Raw genomic sequence first — 25,042 nt, forward strand, 5'->3', positions numbered from 1 at the left:
ACGACGGGGTCAAAACTCGTTTTCTCATGCTCTCTCTTGTCCCTCTGCAGCAGACATATGGTGAGCAATATGTTTGGAATATTGAATCGCAATAAAATCACAGTATCGAATCGCAATACTTATAGGGTCGTGAGAATCGCGAGAATTGCAATACATATCGTATCGGCACCTAAGTATTGTGATAATATGGTATGGTGAGGTCCCTGGCAACTCCCAGCCCTACTCATCAGGTCTCTAAGCATTATTACTCTGAGTTAGTCCCAGGTTGTTGTTGTTTTACACATCACAGTCCTGGCTCTGTGAGCCTCTACCACTTCTCATTTTGTATGTCGTTGTGTTTTTGGAAGAGAAATGTGATTGTTATTTGGAGTGTTTCAGGTTTGAACTCACTGGGCTGAAGCGTGCAGGTTTCTCCTCTTTGTTTGTGGTCTATTTCTGTGATCCTGATCTGGCTCCTCTGGTGCCCGCCTCCAGACGCTCTCCGCCATTACCACGGTGACGTTCTCCAGATGGCGAGCGACAAGGCGAGACTCAGCCCAGAATCTAGTCTGATCGCAGGGGACATGCATAACACACATACAGTGGGGAAAAAAAGTATTTAGTCAGCCACCAATTGTGCAAGTTCTCCCACTTAAAAAGATGAGAGAGGCCTGTAATTTTCATCATAGGTACACGTCAACTATGACAGACAAATTGAGAAAAAAAATTCCAGAAAATCACATTGTAGGATTTTTAATGAATTTATTTGCAAATTATGGTGCAAAATAAGTATTTGGTCACCTACAAACAAGCAAGATTTCTTGCTCTCACAGACCTGTAACTTCTTCTTTAAGAGGCTCCTCTGTCCTCCACTCGTTACCTGTATTAATGGCACCTGTTTGAACTTGTTATCAGTAAAAAAGACACCTGTCCACAACCTCAAACAGTCACACTCCAAACTCCACTATGGCCAAGACCAAAGAGCTGTCAAAGGACACCAGAAACAAAACTGTAGACCTGCACCAGGCTGGGAAGACTGAATCTACAATAGGTAAGCAGCTTGGTTTGAAGAAATCAACTGTGGGAGCAATTATTAGGAAATGGAAGACATACAAGACCACTGATAATCTCCCTCGATCTGGGGCTCCACGCAAGATCTCACCCCGTGGGGTCAAAATGATCACAAGAACGGTGAGCAAAAATCCCAGAACCACACGGGGGGACCTAGTGAATGACCTGCAGAGAGCTGGGACCAAAGTAACAAAGCCTACCATCAGTAACACACTACGCCGCCAGGGACTCAAATCCTGCAGTAACAGACGTGTCCCCCTGCTTAAGCCAGTACATGTCCAGGCCCGTCTGAAGTTTGCTAGAGTGCATTTGGATGATCCAGAAGAGGATTGGGAGAATGTCTCGTCGTGTTTGGAGGACAAAGAATGCTGAGTTGCATCCAAAGAACACCATACCTACTGTGAAGCATGGGGGTGGAAACATCATGCTTTGGGGCTGTTTTTCTGCAAAGGGACCAGGACGACTGATCCGTGTAAAGGAAAGAATGAATGGGGCCATGTATCGTGAGATTTTGAGTGAAAACCTCCTTCCACCAGCAAGGGCATTGAAGATGAAACGTGGCTGGGTCTTTCAGCATAACAATGATCCCAAACACACCGCCCGGGCAACGAAGGAGTGGCTTCGTAAGAAGCATTTCAAGGTCCTGGAGTGGCCTAGCCAGTCTCCAGATCTCAACCCCCTAGAAAATCTTTGGAGGGAGTTGAAAGTCTGTGTTGCCCAGCGACAGCCCCAAAACATCACTGCTCTAGAGGAGATCTGCATGGAGGAATGGGCCAAAATACCAGCAACAGTGTGTAAAAACCTTGTGAAGACTTACAGAAAACGTTTGACCTGTGTCATTGCCAACAAAGGGTATATAACAAAGTATTGAGAAACTTTTGTTATTGACCAAATACTTATTTTCCACCATAATTTGCAAATACATTCATAAAAAATCCTACAATGTGATTTTCTGGATTTTCTTTTCTGATTTTGTCTGTCATAGTTGACGTGTACCTATGATGAAAATTACAGGCCTCTCTCATCTTTTTAAGAGGGAGAACTTGCACAATTGGTGGCTGACTAAATACTTTTTTCCCCACTGTACATGCAGGACTGTACAGATACACAGTAACCACTAGCTCAGTTACATAGGATACAATCACTGTTCTAGAACACCTGCAGACTGTGGCTCTGATACATGCTCTGTTCTAGAACACCTGCAGACTGTGGCTCTGATACATGCTCTGTTCTAGAACACCTGCAGACTGTGGCTCTGATACATGCTCTGTTCTAGAACACCTGCAGACTGTGGCTCTGATACATGCTCTGTTCTAGAACACCTGCAGACTGTGGCTCTGATACATGCTCTGTTCTAGAACACATGCAGACTGTGGCTCTGATACATGCTCTGTTCTAGAACACATGCAGACTTTGGCTCTGATACATGCTCTGTTCTAGAACACATGCAGACTGTGGCTCTAAAACATACTCTGTTCTAGAACACCTGCAGACTGTGGCTCTGATACATGCTCTGTTCTAGAACACCTGCAGACTGTGGCTCTGATACATACTCTGTTCTAGAACACATGCAGACTGTGGCTCTGATACATGCTCTGTTATAGAACACATGCAGACTGTGGCTCTGATACATGCTCTGTTCTAAAACACACGCAGACTGTGGCTCTGATACATGCTCTGTTCTAGAACACCTGCAGACTGTGGCTCTAAAACATACTCTGTTCTAGAACACCTGCAGACTGTGGCTCTGATACATGCTCTGTTCTAGAACACCTGCAGACTGTGGCTCTAAAACATACTCTGTTCTAGAACACCTGCAGACTGTGGCTCTGATACGTGCTCTGTTCTAGAACACCTGCAGACTGTGGCTCTGATACATGCTCTGTTCTAGAACACCTGCAGACTGTGGCTCTGATACATGCTCTGTTCTAGAACACATGCAGACTGTGGCTCTGATACATGCTCTGTTCTAGAACACATGCAGACTGTGGCTCTAAAACATACTCTGTTCTAGAACACCTGCAGACTGGCTCTGATACATGCTCTGTTCTAGAACACCTGCAGACTGTGGCTCTAAAACATACTCTGTTCTAGAACACCTGCAGACTGTGGCTCTGATACGTGCTCTGTTCTAGAACACCTGCAGACTGTGGCTCTAAAACATACTCTGTTCTAGAACACCTGCAGACTGTGGCTCTGATACATGCTCTGTTCTAGAACACATGCAGACTGTGGCTCTGATACATACTGTGTTCTATAACACATGCAGACTGTGGCTCTGATACATGCTCTGTTCTAGAACACCTGCAGACTGTGGCTCTAAAACATACTCTGTTCTAGAACACCTGCAGACTGTGGCTCTGATACGTGCTCTGTTCTAGAACACCTGCAGACTGTGGCTCTGATACATGCTCTGTTCTAGAACACATGCAGACTGTGGCTCTGATACATGCTCTGTTCTAGAACACATGCAGACTGTGGCTCTGATACATACTCTGTTCTAGAACACATGCAGACTGTGGCTCTGATACATGCTCTGTTCTAGAACACCTGCAGACTGTGGCTCTTAAACATACTCTGTTCTAGAACACCTGCAGACTGTGGCTCTGATACATACTCTGTTCTAGAATACCTGCAGACTGTGGCTCTGATACATGCTCTATTCTAGAACACCTGCAGACTGTGGCTCTGATACATACTCTGTTCTAGAACACATGCAGACTGTGGCTCTGATACATGCTCTTTTCTAGAACACATGCAGACTGTGGCTCTAAAACATACTCTGTTCTAGAACACATGCAGACTGTGGCTTTGATTCAAACACACGCAATTTTTCTCTTTCTCTTTCTCACACACACACAAACACACACACACAAACACACACACACACACTGCAGTACAGTATAAAAAATGTGTGTGTCATAGGGTGCACAGGAAACAATCTCTCCTTTATGTGACCGGGATGTCATTAATCTTTATGGAGGTTAACAAATGTGCTCGCATGGAAGGTATATTTCATACCCCGACGGCCCACAATGAGGCCATTGTAGCGCTGCCCGCTCTAACTCCAAACTCCCTTCATTCAGTGCGTGTGTGTGTGTGTGTGTTTGGTTGGATTCAAAACTGCACCTCAAGTCAAGGTTTGAGTTTCTTCTCTCAGAGTCATGTGTTTGTGTGTGGAAATGTATGTGAAACACGGATGAAAACATTGTCCGACGCTGTTTTTTTGGTTACAGGAAGCCGCTATTTCTTTTGTGAACAGGAAGACGTATGCATATGTAAAAAAAATCAAGGTTTGCCTGAATTGCTATTACTCATTACAGGCCCAGAGAAATTGTCTGGTTGCATTTCTGTCGGTAGCAGAGTCCAAAACCCTGCAACGATGTGATTCCATGCTTTCAAGGATCTCTCTCTCTCTGTCTCTGTCTCTTTCTCTCTGTCTCTCTCCCTCTCTTTCTCTCTCTCTCTCTCTCTCTCTCTCTCTCTCTCTCTCTCTCTCTCTCTCTCTCTCTCTCGTCTCTCTCTCTCTCTCTCTCTCTCTCTCTCTCTCTCTCTCTCTCTCTCTCTCTCTCTCTCTCTCTCTCTCTCTCTCTCTCTCTCTCTCTCTCTCTCTCTCTCTCTCTCTCTCTCTCTCTCTCTCTCTCTCTCTCTCTCTCTCTCTCTCTCTCTCGCTCTCTCTCGCTCTCTCTCTCTCTCTCTCTCTCTCTCTCTCGCGCTCTCTCTCTCTCTGCTCTCTCGCCTCTGCTCTCTCGCTCTCTCGCTCGCCTCTGCTCTCTCGCTCTCTCGCTCTCTCTCTCTCTCTCTCTCTCTCTCTCTCAGGGCAGTATTTCTAACAGGGAAGTGGCAAGTCTTCCCACTAATCCATTAGACTTCCATTAGCTCAGATGTATGTGATTAGTTCTAATTAATCAGTTAAGCCTGCAGCTGTCACTCCTCCCTGCCCGCTCCTCACATTTCATTTTTACCCTCATTTTTCAGCTCGCCACTGAGCGAGAAAAGCGAGTGAACGAAAAAAAACGAACTAGTGCCAGGTTCTAGGGAGCTGTTTCATTTGTGTCAGACCTCGACGGCGCTCGATAGTCATGGGGAGGCCATCCCTCACTGTAATGAAGCCTATTGATGTTTTTTAGGGTTTTGATTTCCCCCTGGTGAAATACGATACACAACGCTGCTAACTGAGTCAAAACAGCTACCACCTCTCCCTCTCTCTCTGTTCGCTACACTAGCTCCCTGCTCTAACAAGAACGGTGAAAACCAGATGACTAAAGTCTTGTTTGTTGTGGTGCTTTATGAAGTATAGTCTACCTGTGTTTTGGACAGCCATTTCCAAGATCAATGTGTAAAACGTAGCTGTGAATGTGCTGCACTACAGACTCTTAGTAGAATAGAATCACTGTAAGAAATAGTTTTTTGTCTGTGCAGCTAGGAGTTCATATTAACCCACTGAGATCCTGTGTCAGATGATCCTGTCTCTTCCTCTCTTCCCATCCATCGCCTCTCCCATCTCTTACCTTCCCTCTGTTCCCTTCATTTCTTCATCTGTTTGTACCCGTGTCCCTCCATCCCTCGCTCATTGTCAGACGAGGCCGGGGGTCCTTTGTCTGTGTATGGGTAGGCTGAGACAGTGGCTGTAACTATTAGATCCACTCTGCTGAGGAGGGCCATCTGATGTCAGTCACACTGCTTCAGTCTGGGAGGGTTAGATCCACTCTGCCTGAGGAGGGCCATCTGATGTCAGTCACACTGCTTCAGTCTGGGAGGGTTAGATCCACTCTGCTGAGGAGGGCCATCTGATGTCAGTCACACTGCTTCAGTCTGGGATGGTTAGATCCACTCTGCTGAGGAGGGCCATCTGATGTCAGTCACACTGCTTCAGTCTGGGAGGGTTAGATCCACTCTGCCTGAGGAGGGCCATCTGATGTCAGTCACACTGCTTCAGTCTGGGAGGGTTAGATCCACTCTGCTGAGGAGGGCCATCTGATGTCAGTCACACTGCTTCAGTCTGGGAGGGTTAGATCCACTCTGCCTGAGGAGGGCCATCTGATGTCAGTCACACTGCTTCAGTCTGGGAGGGTTAGATCCACTCTGCCTGAGGAGGGCCATCTGATGTCAGTCACACTGCTTCAGTCTGGGAGGGTTAGATCCACTCTGCTGAGGAGGGCCATCTGATGTCAGTCACACTGCTTCAGTCTGGGAGGGTTAGATCCACTCTGCTGAGGATGGCCATCTGATGTCAGTCACACTGCTTCAGTCTGGGAGGGTTAGATCCACTCTGCTGAGGAGGGCCATCTGATGTCAGTCACACTGCTTCAGTCTGGGATGGGGAGATCATACAGTCAGTTGGTGCCTAGTTTTTGGAAATTGTGTAAATTATTATGTGTGTGCCTGCCTGCCTGCGTGTGTGTGTGTGAAATGTGTTACACATTGGTTCTTGTTTTGGTGTAGGGTGTCAAATAGATGTGGTTATTGTAACATTATATTATTTAACTGTCTCCCTGTGTTAACTAACTGACAGGGCTTATTTAACTGTCTCCCTGTGTTAACTAACTGACAGGGCTTATTTCACTGTCTCCCTGTGTTAACTAACTGACAGGGCTTATTTCACTGTCTCCCTGTGTTAACTAACTGACAGGGCTTATTTTACTGTCTCCCTGTGTTAACTAACTGACAGGGCTTATTTTACTGTCTCCCTGTGTTAACTAACTGACAGGGCTTATTTTACTGTCTCCCTGTGTTAACTAACTGACAGGCTTATTTTACTGTCTCCCTGTGTTAACTAACTGACAGGGCTTATTTTACTGTCTCTGTCACGGTTCAGACAGACGACCAGAGGACCACAATTGCGTCACACCAGAAAGTTTATTAAACTTAAGGGAAAAGGGAAGTAGGGAGTGAATGAAGGCTCCAGGGGTAACAGGGATCCCGTCCAATGCGCTGGGTCTGTGCCCCCCCCAGTGGCAGCGATGCGTCCTATGAAGCCGGTGGTGGGTGGTCCAGAAGTCCTGGGGGGAGACACAGACACAACAGGGCGGAATGAAACCAGGCAGCAGTACAGTTCAAGGGAAATCCAAAATACGTAGTAGCAAGGCAGAAGGCTGGTCAGAGTTACCGGGATTGAAGAGTAGTCAGGAGTCGTAATGGCAGAAGCAGGTCTGGATCTCCTGAGGCAGAAGAGTATCAAAAAACAGGCAGGTCCGGGGGTCACAAAACCAGGGTGAGCCAGAAGCGCGAGCAAACAGGTTCCGGGTGTGAGCTTTGCAGACGATCTGACACCGGAGAGCTGAAAGACAGGGCCTTAAATACTGGGAGAGGTTAGTGGGTAATGCAGCGCAGCTGGCAGAGTAATTAGAGCCGAGCAGAGCAGGGACAGGTGGAGCTAGTTAGGCTGAGTAGAGAGAGGGAGGTGAGCAGAGTGGAAGATAGTGGAAACAAATTAAGGTGGTAACCCGGTGGAGTGAGAGGGCTCATGACAGAACCCCCCCAAGGGACGGCCCCAGAAGTCCCAAGAGCAACACCACGCCGGGCGGGAGGAGGGGAGCCGGAGGAGGGCTAGAACTCCTCCGAACGGTCCGAGTGAACGTCCTCATCCTCGGAGGAAGCCGGAGGGCCGTGGTCGGGAGATGGGACAGGTCCCGAGACAGGATCAGGCACAGGACAGGAAGCCGAGCGGGCCGGACGGTTAGGGACCCCTCTGGGGCGGCCCCTACGGATTGCAGGTTGATCAGGATGCCATTGGTGGAAGCGGTGATGAGGAGTCCTATCCACAATCCGACTAGCTGGCACCCAGGTCCTTTCCTCAGGTCCATAGCCCTCCCAGTCAATGAGGTACTGGGAGACCCCTACCCCTCCGTCTGGACCGAAGCAGGCGGCGGACGGTGTAAACCAGACCACCATCGGCGAGCCGTGGAGGAGGAGGACCAGGCGCAGCAGGGACCAGCGGACTCTCATGGATAGGCTTAATCTTAGACACATGGAAAGTGGGGGTGCACCCTCAGGGAATTAGGCAGTTGGAGCCGGACAGCAGTTGGGCTAATCACTCTTATGATAGGGAATGGGCCAATGAACCGAGGTGCCAGCTTCTGCGACTCCACCCTGAGTGGCAGGTTCTTCGATGACAACCACACCCTTTGACCAACATGGTAGGTGGGAGCAGGAATTCTCCGACGGTTGGCCCCGGTAGTGTAGCTGGCAACGGACCTGAGGAGTGTGGCTCGGGCTTGTGACCAGGTGCGGCGACATCGACGGGCAAAAGCAAGTGCAGATGGGCAAGTAACCTCCTCCTCCTGGCTGGCAAATAGAGGAGGCTGGTATCCATAAACACATTGGAAAGGGGACATACCGATGGCAGAGCAGGTCAGAGAATTGTGTGCGTACTCCACCCATGTCAATTGCTGCGACCAGGAGTGGGGGGTTGCGTGAAGTCATGCATCGCAGCGCCTTCTCGAGCTCCTGATTAGCCCGCTCTGACTGCCCATTGGATTGGGGATGGAATCCGGAAGTCAGACTGACTGTGGCTCCCAGCAGGTGACAGAACTCCTTCCAAAAGCGGAGGAGAATTGTGGACCACGGTCAGAAACAACATCCCTTGGCAGTCCGTGGATCCGGAAGACGTGTTCCAGGACCACCTGGGCGGTCTCCTTGGCGGTTGGGAGCTTGGGGAGGGAATGAAGTGTGCCATCTTGCTGAAACGGTCAACGATGGTGAGAATGACGGTCATGCCACTTGAAGGGGGCAGCCCCGTGACAAAGTCAAGGGCGATGTGAGACCAGGGACGTCTGGGCACAGGCAGGGGCTGCAGCAATCCGGCTGGGGGGCTGGCAGGACGACTTGTGTTGGTTGCAGATGGGGCAGGCTTGGACGAATTCCGTACATCCTTCCTCAGAGAGGGCCACCAGAACCTCTGGGCGAGCAGGTTGTAAGTGCGGGTGGAGCCAGGGTGACAAGCTAGGCGGGAGTCATGTCCCCACTGAATGACCTGGGACCTCAGGTCTTCGGGGACAAAAAGGCGGTCAGCTGGGCAAGTGCTGGGACCTGGCTGGTTACGGAGAGCCTCCAGCACCTGTTCCTCAACAGCCCAGGTCAGAGCTGCAACGATGCAGGGACTTGGCAGAATCGACACAGGGTCCTTGGAGGGGGTGTCATCCTTCTGGAATTGACGGGAGAGGGCGTCTGGCTTGGTGTTGCGTGATCCAGGCCGGTATGACAGAGTGAAATTAAACCTGGTGAAGAACAGGGCCCAGCGGGACTGCCTGGAGTTCAACCGTTTGGCCGTGCGGATGTACTCCAAGTTCTTATGATCGGTCCAAACGAGAAATGGAATGGTGGACCCCTCCAGCCAGTGACGCCACTCCTCCAAGGCAAGCTTCACAGCCAGCAGCTCACGGTTCCCTATGTCGTAATTGCACTCAGAGGGGGACAACCGACGTGAGAAAAAGGCACAGGGATGGAGCTTCCTATCCTCCGCAGCCCACTGAGAAATCACAGCCCCAACTCCCACATCCGAGGCGTCCACCTCCACAATGAATTGCCGGTCCACATCAGGCATCTGGAGGATGGGAGCGGAGGTGAACCTCACCTTGAGGGTACTGAAGGCTTTGTCGGCTGCTGGGGTCCAGGTGAAGGGTTGCTTGGTGCTGGTTAGAGCAGTGAGAGGGGCAGCAACGGTACTGTAGTTCCGGATAAACTTCCTATAGAAGTTAGCAAACCCCAGAAACTGTTGCAGCTTCTTTCTGTTCTCCGGAACTGGCCATGAAGTGACTGCTGATACTTTGGCAGGATCCATTTGGATACTTCCTTCTGCCACTATGTACCCCAGGAAGGCCACTGTCTTGACGTGAAACTCACATTTCTCTGCCTTGGCGTAGAGGGAATTCTCCAGAAGACGATGAAGGACTTGCTGGACATGGCGGGTGTGTTCAGACAGGTTTCTGGAGTAAATTAAGATGTCATCCAGGTAAACGAAGACAAACTTGTTTAACATGTCCCGCAGTACATCATTCACTAGAGCCTGGAACACAGCAGGAGCATTGGTGAGGCCAAAAGGCATAACCAGATACTCGTAGTGGCCTGTTGGTGTATTGAATGCGGTTTTCCATTCATCTCCCTCCCGGATCCGCACTAGGTGGTAAAGCGTTTCTGAGATCCAACTTGGTAAAAACAGTGGCTCCCTGGAGCAACTCAAAAGCAGAGGTGAGCAGAGGCAGAGGGTAACGGTTCTTCACTGTGATGTCGTTGAGTCCCCTGTAGTCGATGCAGGGGCGAAGAGATCCGTCCTTCTTCCCCACAAAGAAGAAGCCAGCACCAGCAGGAGATGAAGATGAACGGATTAATCCTGCGGACAGAGAGCCATTGATGTAGTCCTCCATGGACTTTCTTTCAGGAGCAGACAACGAATAAAGACGACCCCTTGGAGGAGCTGTTCCAGGGAGGAGGTCGATGGCACAGTCGTACGGTCGGTGAGGGGGCAGAGATGTGGCTCTTGCTTTGTTAAACACCTCTCTGAGACCATGGTAGCATTCTGGAACATTGGAGAGGTCAGGAGCGGAGTTAGTAGGTACTGGCCGAGGGGGTAGTGCGGCAGCAAGCAGGCAGGTTCGGTGGCAGTCCTCTCCCCACTCCCTGATCACCCCGGTCACCCAGTCGAGCTGAGGGTTGTGCCGGCGGAGCCATGGGTAACCCAGGATGAGGGGTTGGCCTGGAGAGGGGAGCAGGTGAAACTGGATAGTTTCTTGATGGTTTCCGGACAGACCCATCGAGACCGGGGCCGTGACATGAGTGACCGATCCGAGTAAGTGTCCGTCCAGTGCCCGGGCAGGAATAGGAGGTGTCAAAACGGAGGTTCTCCAGTCCCAGTTGGCGTGCCAGCTTGATGTCCATTATGTTGGCTTCGGGCGCCAGAATCCACCAGAGCAGCCAGGGTGTGAGTTGAGTCAGAGAGGCGGAGGTGAACTTGCAGCAGGGGTTTGCGGTCGGAGGACTGGATGGTCATTGAACTCAACCGGACTCCCCCTACGCCCGGTGAGCTTCGGCCCTTTAACGGGCAGGTTACCACACGATGTCCATCACCTCCACAATAGAGGCAGAGGTTTGAGGTGAAGGCGGCGCTGGCGCTCTGCAGGAGTGAGGGAGGCTCGCCCAATCTCCATAGGCTCAGACTGATCAAGCTGACCTGGGTGAGTGGCAGTAGATGACAGGAGCCCAGTCGGATCTCTCCGAATGCCGGTAGTAGGTGGACCTTGGCGCCCCCCCTCTCACGACGACGGGTCTGTATCCTTCTGTCGATCCTGACAGTCAGTGCGATGGCTTCATCAAGAGTGGAAGGCAGTTCATGGGAGACCAACTCGTCCTTGATATAGTCAGCCAAACTATGGAAGAACGCGTCCACCAACGATGGTGTGTTCCAAGAACTTCGTCTAGCCAGGGTTCGGAAGTCGATGGAATGGTCTGCGACTGTACGTCTGCCTTGTCGAATACTGAACAGTTCACAAGACGCCTCTGCGGTGGGTGAATCCAGGTCAAACACCTTCAGCATCTCCTCAGCAAACAGGTCGAAGGTTGCACATGCGGGGGTTTGACGTTCGAACTCTGCTGTTCCCCAGAGTCGAGCTCGGCCCGTCAGGTGAGTGATGGCATACCCAACTTTAGCCCCCTCCGTGGCGAAGGTCCTTGGCTGCAAGGAGAACTGAAGTCGGCAGCTAGTCAGGAATGGCCGGACCTGGGTTGAATCGCCGTTGAACCGCTCGGGGTTTCCAATCTTGGGTTCGGGCAGCGGCTGCAATGACCCGGGGCAGGTAACTCGGGGGCTGGGCTGGTGGGCAGACTGGCTGGGGTAAGGTTGGTGAGGAGTTGAATGATCATGGCGAGTTGTTGTTGCTGCTGCTGGAACTGCTGCTCATGCTCATCGGTTTCCATGTCGGGGAAAGTGTGCGCTGAGTCCATAATGGTCAGATCGTACTGTCACGGTTCAGACAGACGACCAGAGGACCACAATTGCGTCACACCAGAAAGTTTATTAAACTTAAGGGAAAAGGGAAGTAGGGAGTGAATGAAGGCTCCAGGGGTAACAGGGATCCCGTCCAATGCGCTGGGTCTGTGCCCCCCCAGTGGCAGCGATCGTCCTATGAAGCCGGTGGTGGGTGGTCCAGAAGTCCTGGGGGGGAGACACAGACACAACAGGGCGGAATGAAACCAGGCAGCAGTACAGTTCAAGGAAATCCAAAATACGTAGTAGCAAGGCAGAAGGCTGGTCAGAGTTACCGGGATTGAAGAGTAGTCAGGAGTCGTAATGGCAGAAGCAGGTCTGGATCTCCTGAGGCAGAAGAGTATCCAAAAAACAGGCAGGTCCGGGGTCACAAAACCAGGGTGAGCCAGAAGCGCGAGCAAACAGGTTCCGGGTGTGAGCTTTGCAGACGATCTGACACCGGAGAGCTGAAAGACAGGGCCTTAAATACTGGGAGAGGTTAGTGGGTAATGCAGCGCAGCTGGCAGAGTAATTAGAGCCGAGCAGAGCAGGGACAGGTGGAGCTAGTTAGGCTGAGTAGAGAGAGGGAGGTGAGCAGAGTGGAAGATAGTGGAAACAAATTAAGGTGGTAACCCGGTGGAGTGAGAGGGCTCATGACAGTCTCCCTGTGTTAACCAACTGACAGGGCTTATTTTACTGTCTCCCTGTGTTAACTAACTGACAAGGCTTATTTTTCACTGTCTCCCTGTGTTAACTAACTGACAGGGCTTATTTTACTGACTCCCTGCGTTAACTAACTGACAGCCGTTGTTGTGTCTGTGTCATTGCAGGAGCCCGTGGTTTAACGGCTGGGGGTTCAACCTGCCCAGGGGCCAGTCTCTGCTGGATAAATGGAACCAAGTCCCTGATGGCATTGACATCCTCATGACCCACTGCCCTCCCCTCGGTGAGTCGAATTAACCAATCACATTCACAACCCCCTCATCACCATGCCTAATGGGGCCGCCCCTCATTATTTAAATCCATCCGAATATATTACGTTAGGTTGCATGTGTATTACTTGATAGCTACCTATACATAACTAGCTACCTAGAATAAAATGTGTTTAAGAAAAATTCATTAAAAGTCTTAAAAAAGTGTTTACTTGATAGCTACCTATACAAAACTAGCTACCTAGAATAAAATGTGTTTAAGAAAAATTCATTAAAAGTCTTAAAAGCAATACAAATCCATTTGTACACTGCATCAGCTTTGCATAATCATCTCAGCCCTCCTCCCCTGCAGAGTTCTAACGTTCCCGACCACTCTGGTTCTAACGTTCCCGACCACTCTGGTTCTAACGTTCCCGACCACTCTGGTTCTAACGTTCCCGACCACTCTGGTTCTAACGTTCCCGACCACTCTGGTTCTAACGTTCCCGACCCCTCTGGTTCTAACGTTCCCCACCCCTCTGGTTCTAACGTTCCCCACCCCTCTGGTTCTAACGTTCCCGACCACTCTGGTTCTAACGTTCCCCACCCCTCTGGTTCTAATGTTCCCGACCACTCTGGTTCTAACGTTCCTGACCACTCTGGTTCTAACGTTCCCGACCACTCTGGTTCTAACGTTCCCGACCACTCTGGTTCTAACGTTCCCCACCCCTCTGGTTCTAACGTTCCCGACCACTCTGGTTCTAACGTTCCCGACCACTCTGGTTCTAACGTTCCCGACCCCTCTGGTTCTAACGTTCCCCACCCCTCTGGTTCTAACGTTCCCGACCACTCTGGTTCTAACGTTCCCGACCCCTCTGGTTCTAACGTTCCCCACCCCTCTGGTTCTAATGTTCCCGACCACTCTGGTTCTAACGTTCCTGACCACTCTGGTTCTAACGTTCCCGACCACTCTGGTTCTAACGTTCCCGACCCCTCTGGTTCTAACGTTCCCGACCCCTCTGGTTCTAACGTTCCCGACCACTCTGGTTCTAACGTTCCCGACCACTCTGGTTCTAACGTTCCTGACCACTCTGGTTCTAACGTTCCCGACCACTCTGGTTCTAACGTTCCCGACCCCTCTGGTTCTAACGTTCCCGACCCCTCTGGTTCTAACGTTCCCGACCACTCTGGTTCTAACGTTCCCGACCACTCTGGTTCTAACGTTCCCGACCCCTCTGGTTCTAACGTTCCCGACCCCTCTGGTTCTAACGTTCCCCACCCCTCTGGTTCTAACGTTCCCGACCACTCTGGTTCTAACGTTCCTGACCACTCTGGTTCTAACGTTCCCGACCACTCTGGTTCTAACGTTCCCGACCACTCTAGTTCTAATGTTCCCGACCACTCTGGTTCTAACGTTCCCGACCACTCTGGTTCTAATGTTCCCGACCACTCTAGTTCTAATGTTCCCGACCACTCTGGTTCTAACGTTCCCGAACACACTCTGGTTCTAATGTTCCCGACCACTCTGGTTCTATATTTGACAGTGGAACTTTGTTTACTCCCTCAGTAGAACATTATTTGGTTTTCTTTAGCTGTTTAGCTTCAGTTGTTTTCCTTAGTTGTAGAGCTTCAGTTGTTTTGCTTCAGTTGTTTTAGCTTCAGTTGTTGAGCTTCAGTTGATGAGCTTCAGTTTTTTAGCTTCAGTTGTTTTCCTTAGTTGTTTAGCTTCAGTGGTTGAGCTTCAGTTGATGAGCTTCAGTTGTTTAGCTTCAGTTGTTTTCCTTAGTTGTTGAGCTTCAGTTGTTGAGCTTCAGTTGTTTTAGCTTCAGTTGTTTAGCTTCAGTTGTTTAGCTTCAGTTGTTTAGCTTCAGTTGTTTAGCTTCAGTTGTTTTCCTTAGTTGTTTAGCTTCAGTTGTTGAGCTTCAGTTGTTGATCATCAGTTGTTGATCATCAGTTGTTGAGCTTCAGTTGTTGAGCTTCAGTTGTTCTTGTTCCTCTGTGTCTTTCTATTCTGTGTCTGGCATTATTGACTGATTTCCTTCCTCTCGCCTGCTACTGCTGCGGGTGCTGTTTGATTGCATGGAAACTCGATTTCGCACCAGTGTGACAGATGCAGGAAACGATTGGCTGGGGCTGAGCTAAGGCTGGGGCTAAGCTAAGGCTGGGGCTGGAGCTGGGGCTAAGCTAAGGCTGGGGCTGGAGCTGGGGCTAAGCTAAGGCTGGTGCTGGTGCTGGAGTAGGGATAAAGGGAGAAAGGGAGAGAGGAAGAGAGAGGGGTAGGACTGGGGATAAGACTTTACCTACGGAAAATAGAAAAGGTGCAAAGCTTTACCTAGTAACTATTGTGCTTAGTTATTGTTGCTGTCTTATGTAGGTTTGTTGTCTTTCTTGCGTGTTTGCAGGGTTCAGAGACTGGGTTCCTAAGGAGCTGCAGAGGGTGGGCTGTGTGGAGCTGCTCAACACGGTCCAGAGGAGGGTCCGACCCAAACTCCACGCCTTCGGAGGAATACATGAAGGTCAGTCAGGATCCCATATACACACACACCCTATTACGACCCAGGGTAGAAGTAGGGATGGATTAGAGAGAGAGAGAGAGAGAGAGAGAGAGAGAGAGATGGGTTGTTGTGGGTTTGTGTTCAATACTTTCTCCTGCTCAGAGTTTGGCCTTGAGTCATTACCAGGACTACACCACGGGGTGTTAGTGACAGTTAGGGACATTATGGATGTAAACATGGATGGGGGTGGTGGTGTTAGGGACATTATGGGGTAGACATCGATGGGGGTGGTGGTGTTAGGGGACATTATGGGGTAGACAGGGATGGGGTGGTGGTGTTAGGGACATGTATGGATGTAAACATGGATGGGGGTGGTGGTGTTAGGGACATTATGGGGTAGACAGCGATGGGGGTGGTGGTGTTAGGGACATTATGGGGTAGACAGGGATGGGGTGGTGGTGTTAGGGACATTATGGATGTAAACATGGATGGGGGTGGTGGTGTTAGGGACATTATGGGGTAGACAGGGATGGGGTGGTGGTGTTAGGGACATTATGGTGGTAGACAGGGATGGGGTGGTGGTGTTAGGGACATTATGGTGTAGACAGCGATGGGGGTGGTGGTGTTAGGGACATTATGGTGTAGACAGCGATGGGGTGGTGGTGTTGGGGACTGGGTAGGGGTAGACAGGGATGGAGGTGGTGGTGTTGGGGACTGGGTAGGGGTAGACAGGGATGGAGGTGGTGGTGTTGGGGACTGGGTAGGGGTAGACAGGGAAGGGGGTGGTGCTGTTGGGGACTGGGTAGGGGTAGACAGGGATGGAGGTGGTGGTGTTGGGGACTGGGTAGGGGTAGACAGGGATGAGGTGGTGGTGTTGGGGACTGGGTAGGGGTAGACAGGGATGGAGGTGGTGGTGTTGGGGACTGGGTAGGGGTAGACAGGGATGGAGGTGGTGGTGTTGGGGACTGGGTAGGGGTAGACAGGGATGGGGTGGTGGTGTTGGGGACTGGGTAGGGGTAGACAGGGATGGGGTGGTGGTGTTGGGGACTGGGTAGGGGTAGACAGGGATGGGGGTGGTGCTGTTGGGGACTGGGTAGGGGTAGACAGGGATGGAGGTGCTCACCAGATGAGACCTACAGTATACCTCCCAACCTCCTCTTTCTACCTCCTTCCTTCCTTTATGTTTTTATTAAAGGTGTAGAAATGAGGAGTTCAGAGGAGAGACAATTAAAGAAATCTCTCGGAAAGGAACGCACCCTGTGGGGTTTTGATTAGTCAGTTAGACAATACGGTTTCTCACTTCACGTCCAATGTTGATGATCCGTTGGACTTCCCCGTAGCGTGTGCTGATGATGCGTTCTCCCTCCACAGGGTATGGCATCATGACTGACGGCTGCACAACGTTCATCAACTCCTCCACGTGCACGGTCAGCTTCCAGCCCACCAATCCCCCAATCGTGTTCGACCTGCCCAACCCCTCCTCCAGCTCTTGAGAATGACCTCTGACCCAGAGGGTGAAGTGGGGGTGCGGGGGTTGTCGGCCAGAATAAACTACTTTTTTTTTTCTAACAAATAATGTCTAAATAGTTATACTAAGTGTTTCTCTCAAATATTGTTCTTTTGTAAGCTGTAAAGTGAAAAAGTGTGGGGAGGGTATAGGGTTAGGGGTGGGTGGGTGGGCAGGTAATAGGGTGCTGAGTGGTTATACAATCTAGCTATTGAAGAAAAAAGCAGTCGGATCTGTAAGATAAATGATGCTTTGTGAATTTGTACAATTTCATTAGTTTTTGGGGTTTGTGTTTGCTGGAAACATCGGTATTGGATGCCATTGTTGATTTTGAACGTCCTTGTTTTTTGTGTTCGGTTTCATTTTGTTTTCCTGGACAATTCTGCTTTCTGATTGGCTGACAGGGACGATGCCTTAAACTAGCTTTACCGTTCTCAGCTAGAGCCTCACTCTCTGCAAGCTCAGAGAAAGACCTTATTTATTGTTAACCCAATCAAACTACACCACACAGAGCAGGGAAAGAAATCTAGCAAATTATACGCTTGAGATAACTCTAACATCTACCATCTGCAATTCTGATACATGTGGAGAAAATAAAGTATGTATATTTATATAGATACTGTATTCATGTTGTAAAATATCTGTACTAAAAGTTGTTGGTTCAAAACATCCTTTTGGGATTTTCTTTCTTGTGTCTTTGCCTGGATTTGATTTAGCTTCTTCCTTTGCCACTCCCATCAAATGTTCTTCAAACGTTTCTTTAATGTTCATGTTTTACTCCCACTGTTAGGGTCTTTGAGTGCTATTGGGGGTGGAGGCTTTTGTTCCAGTCCAGCAGGAACACACATCACCCTATATAATGTAGTTGTTTATTTGATGGAGGTTTTTTAGTGCTGGGCTGGAACAAAAGCCTGCCCAGGACCAGAGTTGGAGGCCCCTAATGTAGAGGTTCATGGATGAGAGAGGAAATGTTTTTAGAGTTTAAGACTCAATATCCGACAGGTGGTGGGGTTGGTTTTCTTTTACAACACACCTGCCTAAAAAAGTTTTAGTTGTCCTTTCGATTGTAAATCTGATAGTATTTGTGTTTTTATAGCTTTCTTCTCATTTTGCACTGTGTGTAAATGCAATCTTGCTAGCACAAAATAATGTTGCCAAAACCTGTCTCAACTTTGCAACTGTAAATGCTCCTTTGCGCTCTGTTTTCTTTCTCTAGCTATTTGTCTCTTCTGTTTCTCTGGCTGGTAGTTTCTTCCTTGTAGGTCTGGTCTCTCTTTCTTTCAGTTCATTGTGATATATTTAGCTGCTTTTATATGCAAATAAAATTGCAAGATTTTTACTTAAGAAGCATTGTCTTGTTGTTGATCAATCATACAGTACTCCACCACGACTGGTATATCCTTAATTTGAAATCATAAAAAAATTTGCAATGTATAATCATGTGAGTATAAATAGCTTTAAATTGGTTTGAAGTCATTACTGGACAGCAGCTCTATTGTAAATTCTCCTGCCTTTTGAAGTGATTTGTGGTTTTATATTAAGGATGCTCAGTGTTTATCTGTCATTGTAGCTATTTTCTATCTGAAAGTTAATGTTGAATATGGTTATTTATTTTCTCACTGGAGAAACTGGATTCTGACGTTTGAAATGATAGAGGTTTACTTGGGTGAATCTATGCCCCTCCTAGGGTACTTTTAGACAGGACTTACATTTACATTACATTTACGTCATTTAGCAGACGCTCTTATCCAGAGCGACTTACAAATAGGTGCATTCACCTTATAGCCAGTGGGATCACCACTTCACAATGTTTTTTATTTTTTATTTTTTGTATTTTTGGGGGGTTGGGGTTGGGGTAAGGGGGTAGAAGGATTACTTTATCCTATCCCAGGTATTCCTTAAAGAGGTGGGGTTTCAAATGTCTCCGGAAGGTGGTGAGTGACTCCGCTGTCCTGGCGTCGTGAGGGAGCTTGTTCCACCATTGGGGTGCCAGAGCAGCGAACAGTTTTGACATTAGCTATAGAAATATCCATCCCCTTTCGATGTACAGAGAAACATACATTTACATTTACAATATATAAATGTTATCAATGAAACCCAGAATTGTTACAGGAAATACCATAATTCTCACAACCCCCAGTTTAGCTGCCAACAGAAGCTACAGTATATTATATGACACTTCTGCTTACTGTCAGACGTCCTGTGACAGTCCTGTGGGTGTTGTCTTTATGATGTTTGCCATGCCTGCTCTTAAGGACATCCACCATGGTTCAGCCAAGCAGCTCAGGGATTTGTGTGGGCTAGTAATGTATATAACCAAGCGGTCCGTCTTTATATTGTAATGCACCGTTACATAAAGATATGCAGGGTTTCATAGGGTTAATTGTTGTGGTTTATTTGGGTGTAGAGTTATGTATATCTGCTAAAGCTCTATCTCCTTCTAATCCTGTTCGGATCAGTTGGTGTGTTGAGGAGTGCCAGGTTATACATCAATACCCTGATCAGTTGAAGGGATGAGGAGTTATACATCAATACCCTGATCAGGTGAAGGGATGAGGAGTTATACATAAATACCCTGATCAGGTGAAGGGATGAGGAGTTATACATAAATACCCTGATCAGGTGAAGGGATGAGGAGTTATACATCAATACCCTGATCAGGTGAAGGGATGAGGAGTTATACATAAATACCCTGATCAGGTGAAGGGATGAGGAGTTATACATAAATACCCTGATCAGGTGAAGGGATGAGGAGTTATACATCAATACCCTGATCAGGTGAAGGGATGAGGAGTTATACATCAATACCCTGATCAGGTGAAGGGATGAGGAGTTATACATCAATACCCTGATCAGGTGAAGGGATGAGGAGTTATACATCAATACCCTGATCAGGTGAAGGGATGAGGAGTTATACATCAATACCCTGATCAGGTGAAGGGATGAGGAGTTATACATCAATACCCTGATCAGGTGAAGGGATGGGGGTTAGAGAGGGTAGAACAACAGAACAGCCTTCAGTCCTGGAGTCAAACCACAGGGCCTTGAAACAAAACCCTCCAATGCCAAAAATAAAAACTGTCAGAATCTCACAACCCCCTCACACACATACAGTCCCCTCTTCGCCTCTCTTTCCCCTCCCACCCCGGGAACATCAAAGCAGCCTAACCAATTATCTCGTCCCCCAAACGAGGAGCGCAACATCCCGCCCAGCATCGTCCCTCATTACCATAATCCAGGCTAATCATATTAGCATAGCGCTACAGATGAACGAATGAGCAAAGACCCACGTTGGGTCTGTTTGGACTAATGTCTACATTCTGTATGTCTGTGTGGGAGTGGGGAGAGCACATGGACACTTTTATGTATACTGTGTAAAGGCTCATGTAATGCGTGTTTTATTTTTTTCTATGGAGCTCAGAGCTTTAATGCCCACACAGTCTTTGTCTATAGAGGCAAGCTGCAGGCAAACATGCACCCACCGCCACGGGGCCTTTTGAAGTTCTTTAAAGGAAGTCGGAGGGGGGGGGGCATGATCCAACAGAAGCCACATGTGTACACAGTATACACACTAATCACCAAGCCACCATGCCGTGCACCAGGGCACATGTTGTCTCGTTCAATCACGCTGTGGGAAAGTAGGGCTGGGATTCAATCCGATCGCGCTTGTAGACAACGCAGCCTTTAAAGGCAATGTTACCGTGTTTGTGGAGATTGCGTTCAAGGTAAACGCTGCAGATGTCGGCTCAATTAGAAATTATCTTTAAATATCTAGCGCGGATCGGAATGATCCCAGCCTAAGTATGTTTTCTACCCTTACACACACACATGCACACACACATGCACCCCAAGGGTTTAGGTGAGACACACTTGTGTCCCCTCTCTTTAAGGAACATGCTGGCTCTCCATCAGAGGAAACATGTATTCACACTACAGCCCCTAAAACATCCTGTCCACACTCACACATACACTCCACCCGCATATGACAGAGAGCCTGTGGCAGGTGTTGAGGGGTGTGTGTGTGTGCACTCGTATGTGTGTCTCCATCACATGTTGTATTCTCTCTCTCTTTCCCTCCCTCTCTCTCTCTCTCTCTCTCTCTCTCTCTCTCTCTCTCTCTCTCTCTCTCTCTCTCTCTCTCTCTCTCTCTCTCTCTCTCTCTCTCTCTCTCTCTCTCTCTCTCTCTCTCTCTCCCTCCCTCTCCCCCTCTCCCTCCCCTCTCTCTCTCTCCCCCTCTCCCTCCCTCTCTCTCTCTTTCCCTCCCTCTCTCTCTCTCTCTCTCTCTCTCTCTCTCTCTCTCTCTCTCTCTCTCTCTCTCTCTCTCTCTCTCTCTCTCTCTCTCTCTCTCTCTCTCTCTCTCTCTCTCTCTCTCTCTCTCTCTCTCTCTCTCTCTCTCTCTCTCTCTCTCTCTCCCTCCTCTCTCTCTCTCTCTCTCTCTCTCTCTCTCTCTCTCTCTCTCTCTCTCTCTCTCTCTCTCTCTCTCTCTCTCTCTCTCTCTCTCTCTCTCTCTCTCTCTCCCTCCTCTCCCCCTCTCCCTCCCTCTCTCTCTCCCCCTCTCCCTCCCTCTCTCTCTCTCTCCCTCTCTCCCTCCCTCTCCCCTCCCTCCCTCCCTCCCTCCCCTCCCTCCCTCCCTTTCTGCTGTGTGTGTGTTCTTTATTGCTCTCCCAGATTACCAGCTTTATTCATTATCCTAGCCCTGGCAGCTGCTGTTGATATTGTCTATTTGTCAGGTTAGCCTTCGCCCCACTATGATGGATGAATACAGGGTGAGACACGGTGAAGGTCTTACACCCCGACCAACCCATCCACCAGGGTGTCAATGGTGTGGGGAGAGTGTGTGTGTGTGTGTGTGTGTGTGTGTGTGTGCGCAGGGGCGTCATGCACCCCAAAAATCTGAGGGGCCACAAAGTACGTGAGGATGTGTGTGTGTGTGTGCGTGCGTGTGTGTGTTAGAGAGAGGGAGAGAACTCTTACCCTGGTATCCCAGCTCTGCATGCAGTGTTTATGCCATCTTAATTGTCCCACCAGTGGTATTATTGTAACCTGGAGTTCATTTGGCACTGCTTGAGTCGCTGTGAAATCATTCACTGAATCAGATAGGGCTTTGTGCTTTCCATCGCCTCATCTCCCACATGTGGTACCAGTTATAAACTCTTTACAAGTGTTATTATTTGTATCGTTTCAATTTAGATTACGAGGTGACACCAAGAAGTTTGGAAAAGGAGCAGACAAAAGCTCTGGGTTGAAAGTTGAATTAAAGTGGCTTATTTCCTGTGTGAAAGTTGGCATGTTGTAAAATACTTAGAAATATCATAGATACAGTAAATAGACAGACAGACAGACAGACAGATAGATAGTGTCACGTTCGTTGATGAATGGGACGGACCAAGGCGCAGCGTGATATGCCAACATGTTTATTAAAAGAATAAACACAACGACAAAACAACAAACAAAATGAAACGTGAAGTCCAAGGCAGCACAACACAACCTACCTTAACTGGAACAAGATCCCACAACCCACTAGTGCCAATAGGCTGCCTAAGTATGGTCCCCAATCAGAGACAACGAGCGACAGCTGCCTCTGATTGGGAACCACACCGGCCAACATAGATCTAGACATACTAGAAAACCAACATAGAAATACACAACATAGAACATACACACCCTGACTCAACATATACGAGTCCCCTGAGTCAGGGCGTGACAGATAGATAGATCTCTCCGTCCCTTCCACCATCCAACGACACACGCTCAGGTAACAATGTATAATTACTACCTGGATCTAACTGGTATAACTGGCTATAATTAACATCATGTTGTTTTAATTGGAAATCTCAGCAGAGAGAAAAACCAAGCTTGAATCCAATTCTTCAGAATTTACCTTGTGGATGTCTTCTCAGCCTCTCTCTCTCTCTGTCTCTCTCTCTCTCTCTCTCTCTCTCTCTCTCTCTCTCTCTCTCTCTCTCTCTCTCTCTCTCTCTCTCTCTCTCTCTCTCTCTCTCTCTCTCTCTCTCTCTCTCTCTGTATGTCTCTCTCTCTCTCGCTCTCTCTCTCTGTCTGTCACTCTGTCCATCATATCTATCAGCGTTTCTCATTGATTAGTAGTGAGCTCCAGTAATACACTAATTACTGTTATTAGGTGCCATCGTCCTGTTATTCCCATGTACAGGTAGTCGTGGATGTTGCCTAGCTACATGCCAATCAACCTCCTTGACAACTGTATGTAAGGTGGCCATACACATCTCCTTTAACTGAGTCTACAAATGGTGCAATCTCCACATTAGCAAATTATGGAAAGTAGGTGTGACAAATGGCATTCATTTGTGGTGGCATTGACATGAAGGATAATTATGCCTATAGGAGTGTCCATAGAGTAGAGGTTATTCTGCACTTGACCTTGTGTTTTTCTCTGATGTTGGGGTGTACAGAAATAATCATCCTGCTTGTCCTTTAACGTATCAGCTAAAGCATTGACAGTTTATTGGCAGCTTTACCATTTGGCAATTAGAAGCCATAACAGTTTCCCCTTATAATTATCAATTTAGGACAGGGATGAACCTTGCGCCATAATCAAATCAAGCTTAATTTATACGGCACATTAAAGCTTTATTTATACGGCACATTAATCCCATACATGGAATGCAACACAATGTGCTTCACAGGAAAAAACAATGAAAAACAATGAAAATAAAAACTGAAATATTTACTACACAACAAATAAAATAATGATTAAAAAGCACCCCACGGAAAAGCAAAGCTAAAAAGGTGTGTTTTAAGATCTCTTTTAAAAATTTCCACAGTTTCAGACAGATAGATAGATAGATAGATAGACAGACAGACAGACAGACAGACAGACAGACAGACAGACAGACAGACAGACAGACAGACAGTCAGACAGACAGACAGACAGACCAGACAGACCAGACAGACATGAGCTGTATAAGGCCATAAATCAACAGGAAAACGCTCATCCAAATGCAGCGCTCCTAGTGGCCGGGGACTTTAATGCAGGGAAACTTAAATCCATTCTACCTAATTTCTACCAGCATGTTAAATGTGCAACCAGAGGGAAAAAAACTCTAGACCACCTTTACTCCACACACAGAGACGCATACAAAGCTCTCCCTCGCCCTCCATTTGGCAAATCTGACCATAACTCTATCCTCCTGATTCCTGCTTATAAGCAAAAACTAAAGCAGGAAGCACCAGTGACTCGGTTAATAAAAAAGTGGTCAGATGACGCAGATGCTAAGCTACAGGACTGTTTTGCTAGCACAGACTGGAATATGTTCCGGGATTCATTCGATGGCATTGAGGAGTACACCACATCAGTCACTGGCTTCATCAATAAGTGCATCGATGATGTCGTCCCCACAGTGACCGTACGTACATACCCCAACCAGAAGCCATGGATTACAGGAAACATCCGCACTGAGCTAAAGGGTAGAGCTGCCGCTTTCAAGGAGCGGGACTCTAACCCAGACGCTTATAAGAAATCCCGCTATGCCCTCCGACGAACCATCAAACAGGCAAAGAGTCAATACAGGACTAAGATTGAATCGTACTACACTGGCTCTGATGCTCGCCGGATGTGGCAGGGCTTGAAAACTATTACAGACTACAAAGGGAAGCACAGCCGCGAGCTGCCCAGTGACACAAGCCTACCAGACGAGCTAAACCACTTCTATGCTCGCCCGAGGCAAGCAACACTGAAGCATGCATGAGAGCACCAGCTGTTCCGGATGACTATGTGATCACGCTCTCCGTAGCCGATGTGAGTAAGACTTTTAAGCAGGTCAACATTCACAAGGCCGCAGGGCCAGACGGATTACCAGGACGTGTACTCCGAGCATGTGCTGACCAACTGGCAAGTGTCTTCACTGACATTTTCAACATGTCCCTGACTGAGTCTGTAGTACCAACATGTTTCAAGCAGACCACCATAGTCCCCGTGCCCAAGGACTCTAAGATAACCTACCTAATTGACTACCGACCCGTAGCACTGACGTCTGTAGCCATGAAGTGCTTTGAAAGGCTGGTCATGGCTCACATCAACAGCATTATCCCAGAAACCCTAGACCCACTCCAATTTGCATACCGCCCCAACAGATCCACAGAT

General features: G+C 48.5%; 1 protein-coding gene across 2 annotated transcripts in view; it reads left to right on the forward strand.

The window, feature by feature from the left end:
- The window catches only part of LOC121548220 (metallophosphoesterase MPPED2), a 104,494-nt gene extending 86,224 nt beyond the window's left edge, over nt 1–18,270 (forward strand). For both annotated transcript variants that reach the window (XM_041859622.2, XM_045216178.1), the window contains exons 5-7: nt 12,841–12,956; nt 15,324–15,437; nt 16,788–18,270. In XM_041859622.2, coding sequence (XP_041715556.2) covers nt 12,841–12,956; nt 15,324–15,437; nt 16,788–16,909 — 352 coding nt within the window. In that variant the 3' untranslated portion in view covers nt 16,910–18,270. The remainder of the gene's footprint in view (nt 1–12,840; nt 12,957–15,323; nt 15,438–16,787) is intronic.
- The last annotated feature ends 6,772 nt before the right edge of the window (nt 18,271–25,042 follow it).

Source organism: Coregonus clupeaformis, unplaced genomic scaffold (assembly GCF_020615455.1).
Source record: "Coregonus clupeaformis isolate EN_2021a unplaced genomic scaffold, ASM2061545v1 scaf0626, whole genome shotgun sequence".
NCBI lineage: Eukaryota > Metazoa > Chordata > Actinopteri > Salmoniformes > Salmonidae > Coregonus > Coregonus clupeaformis.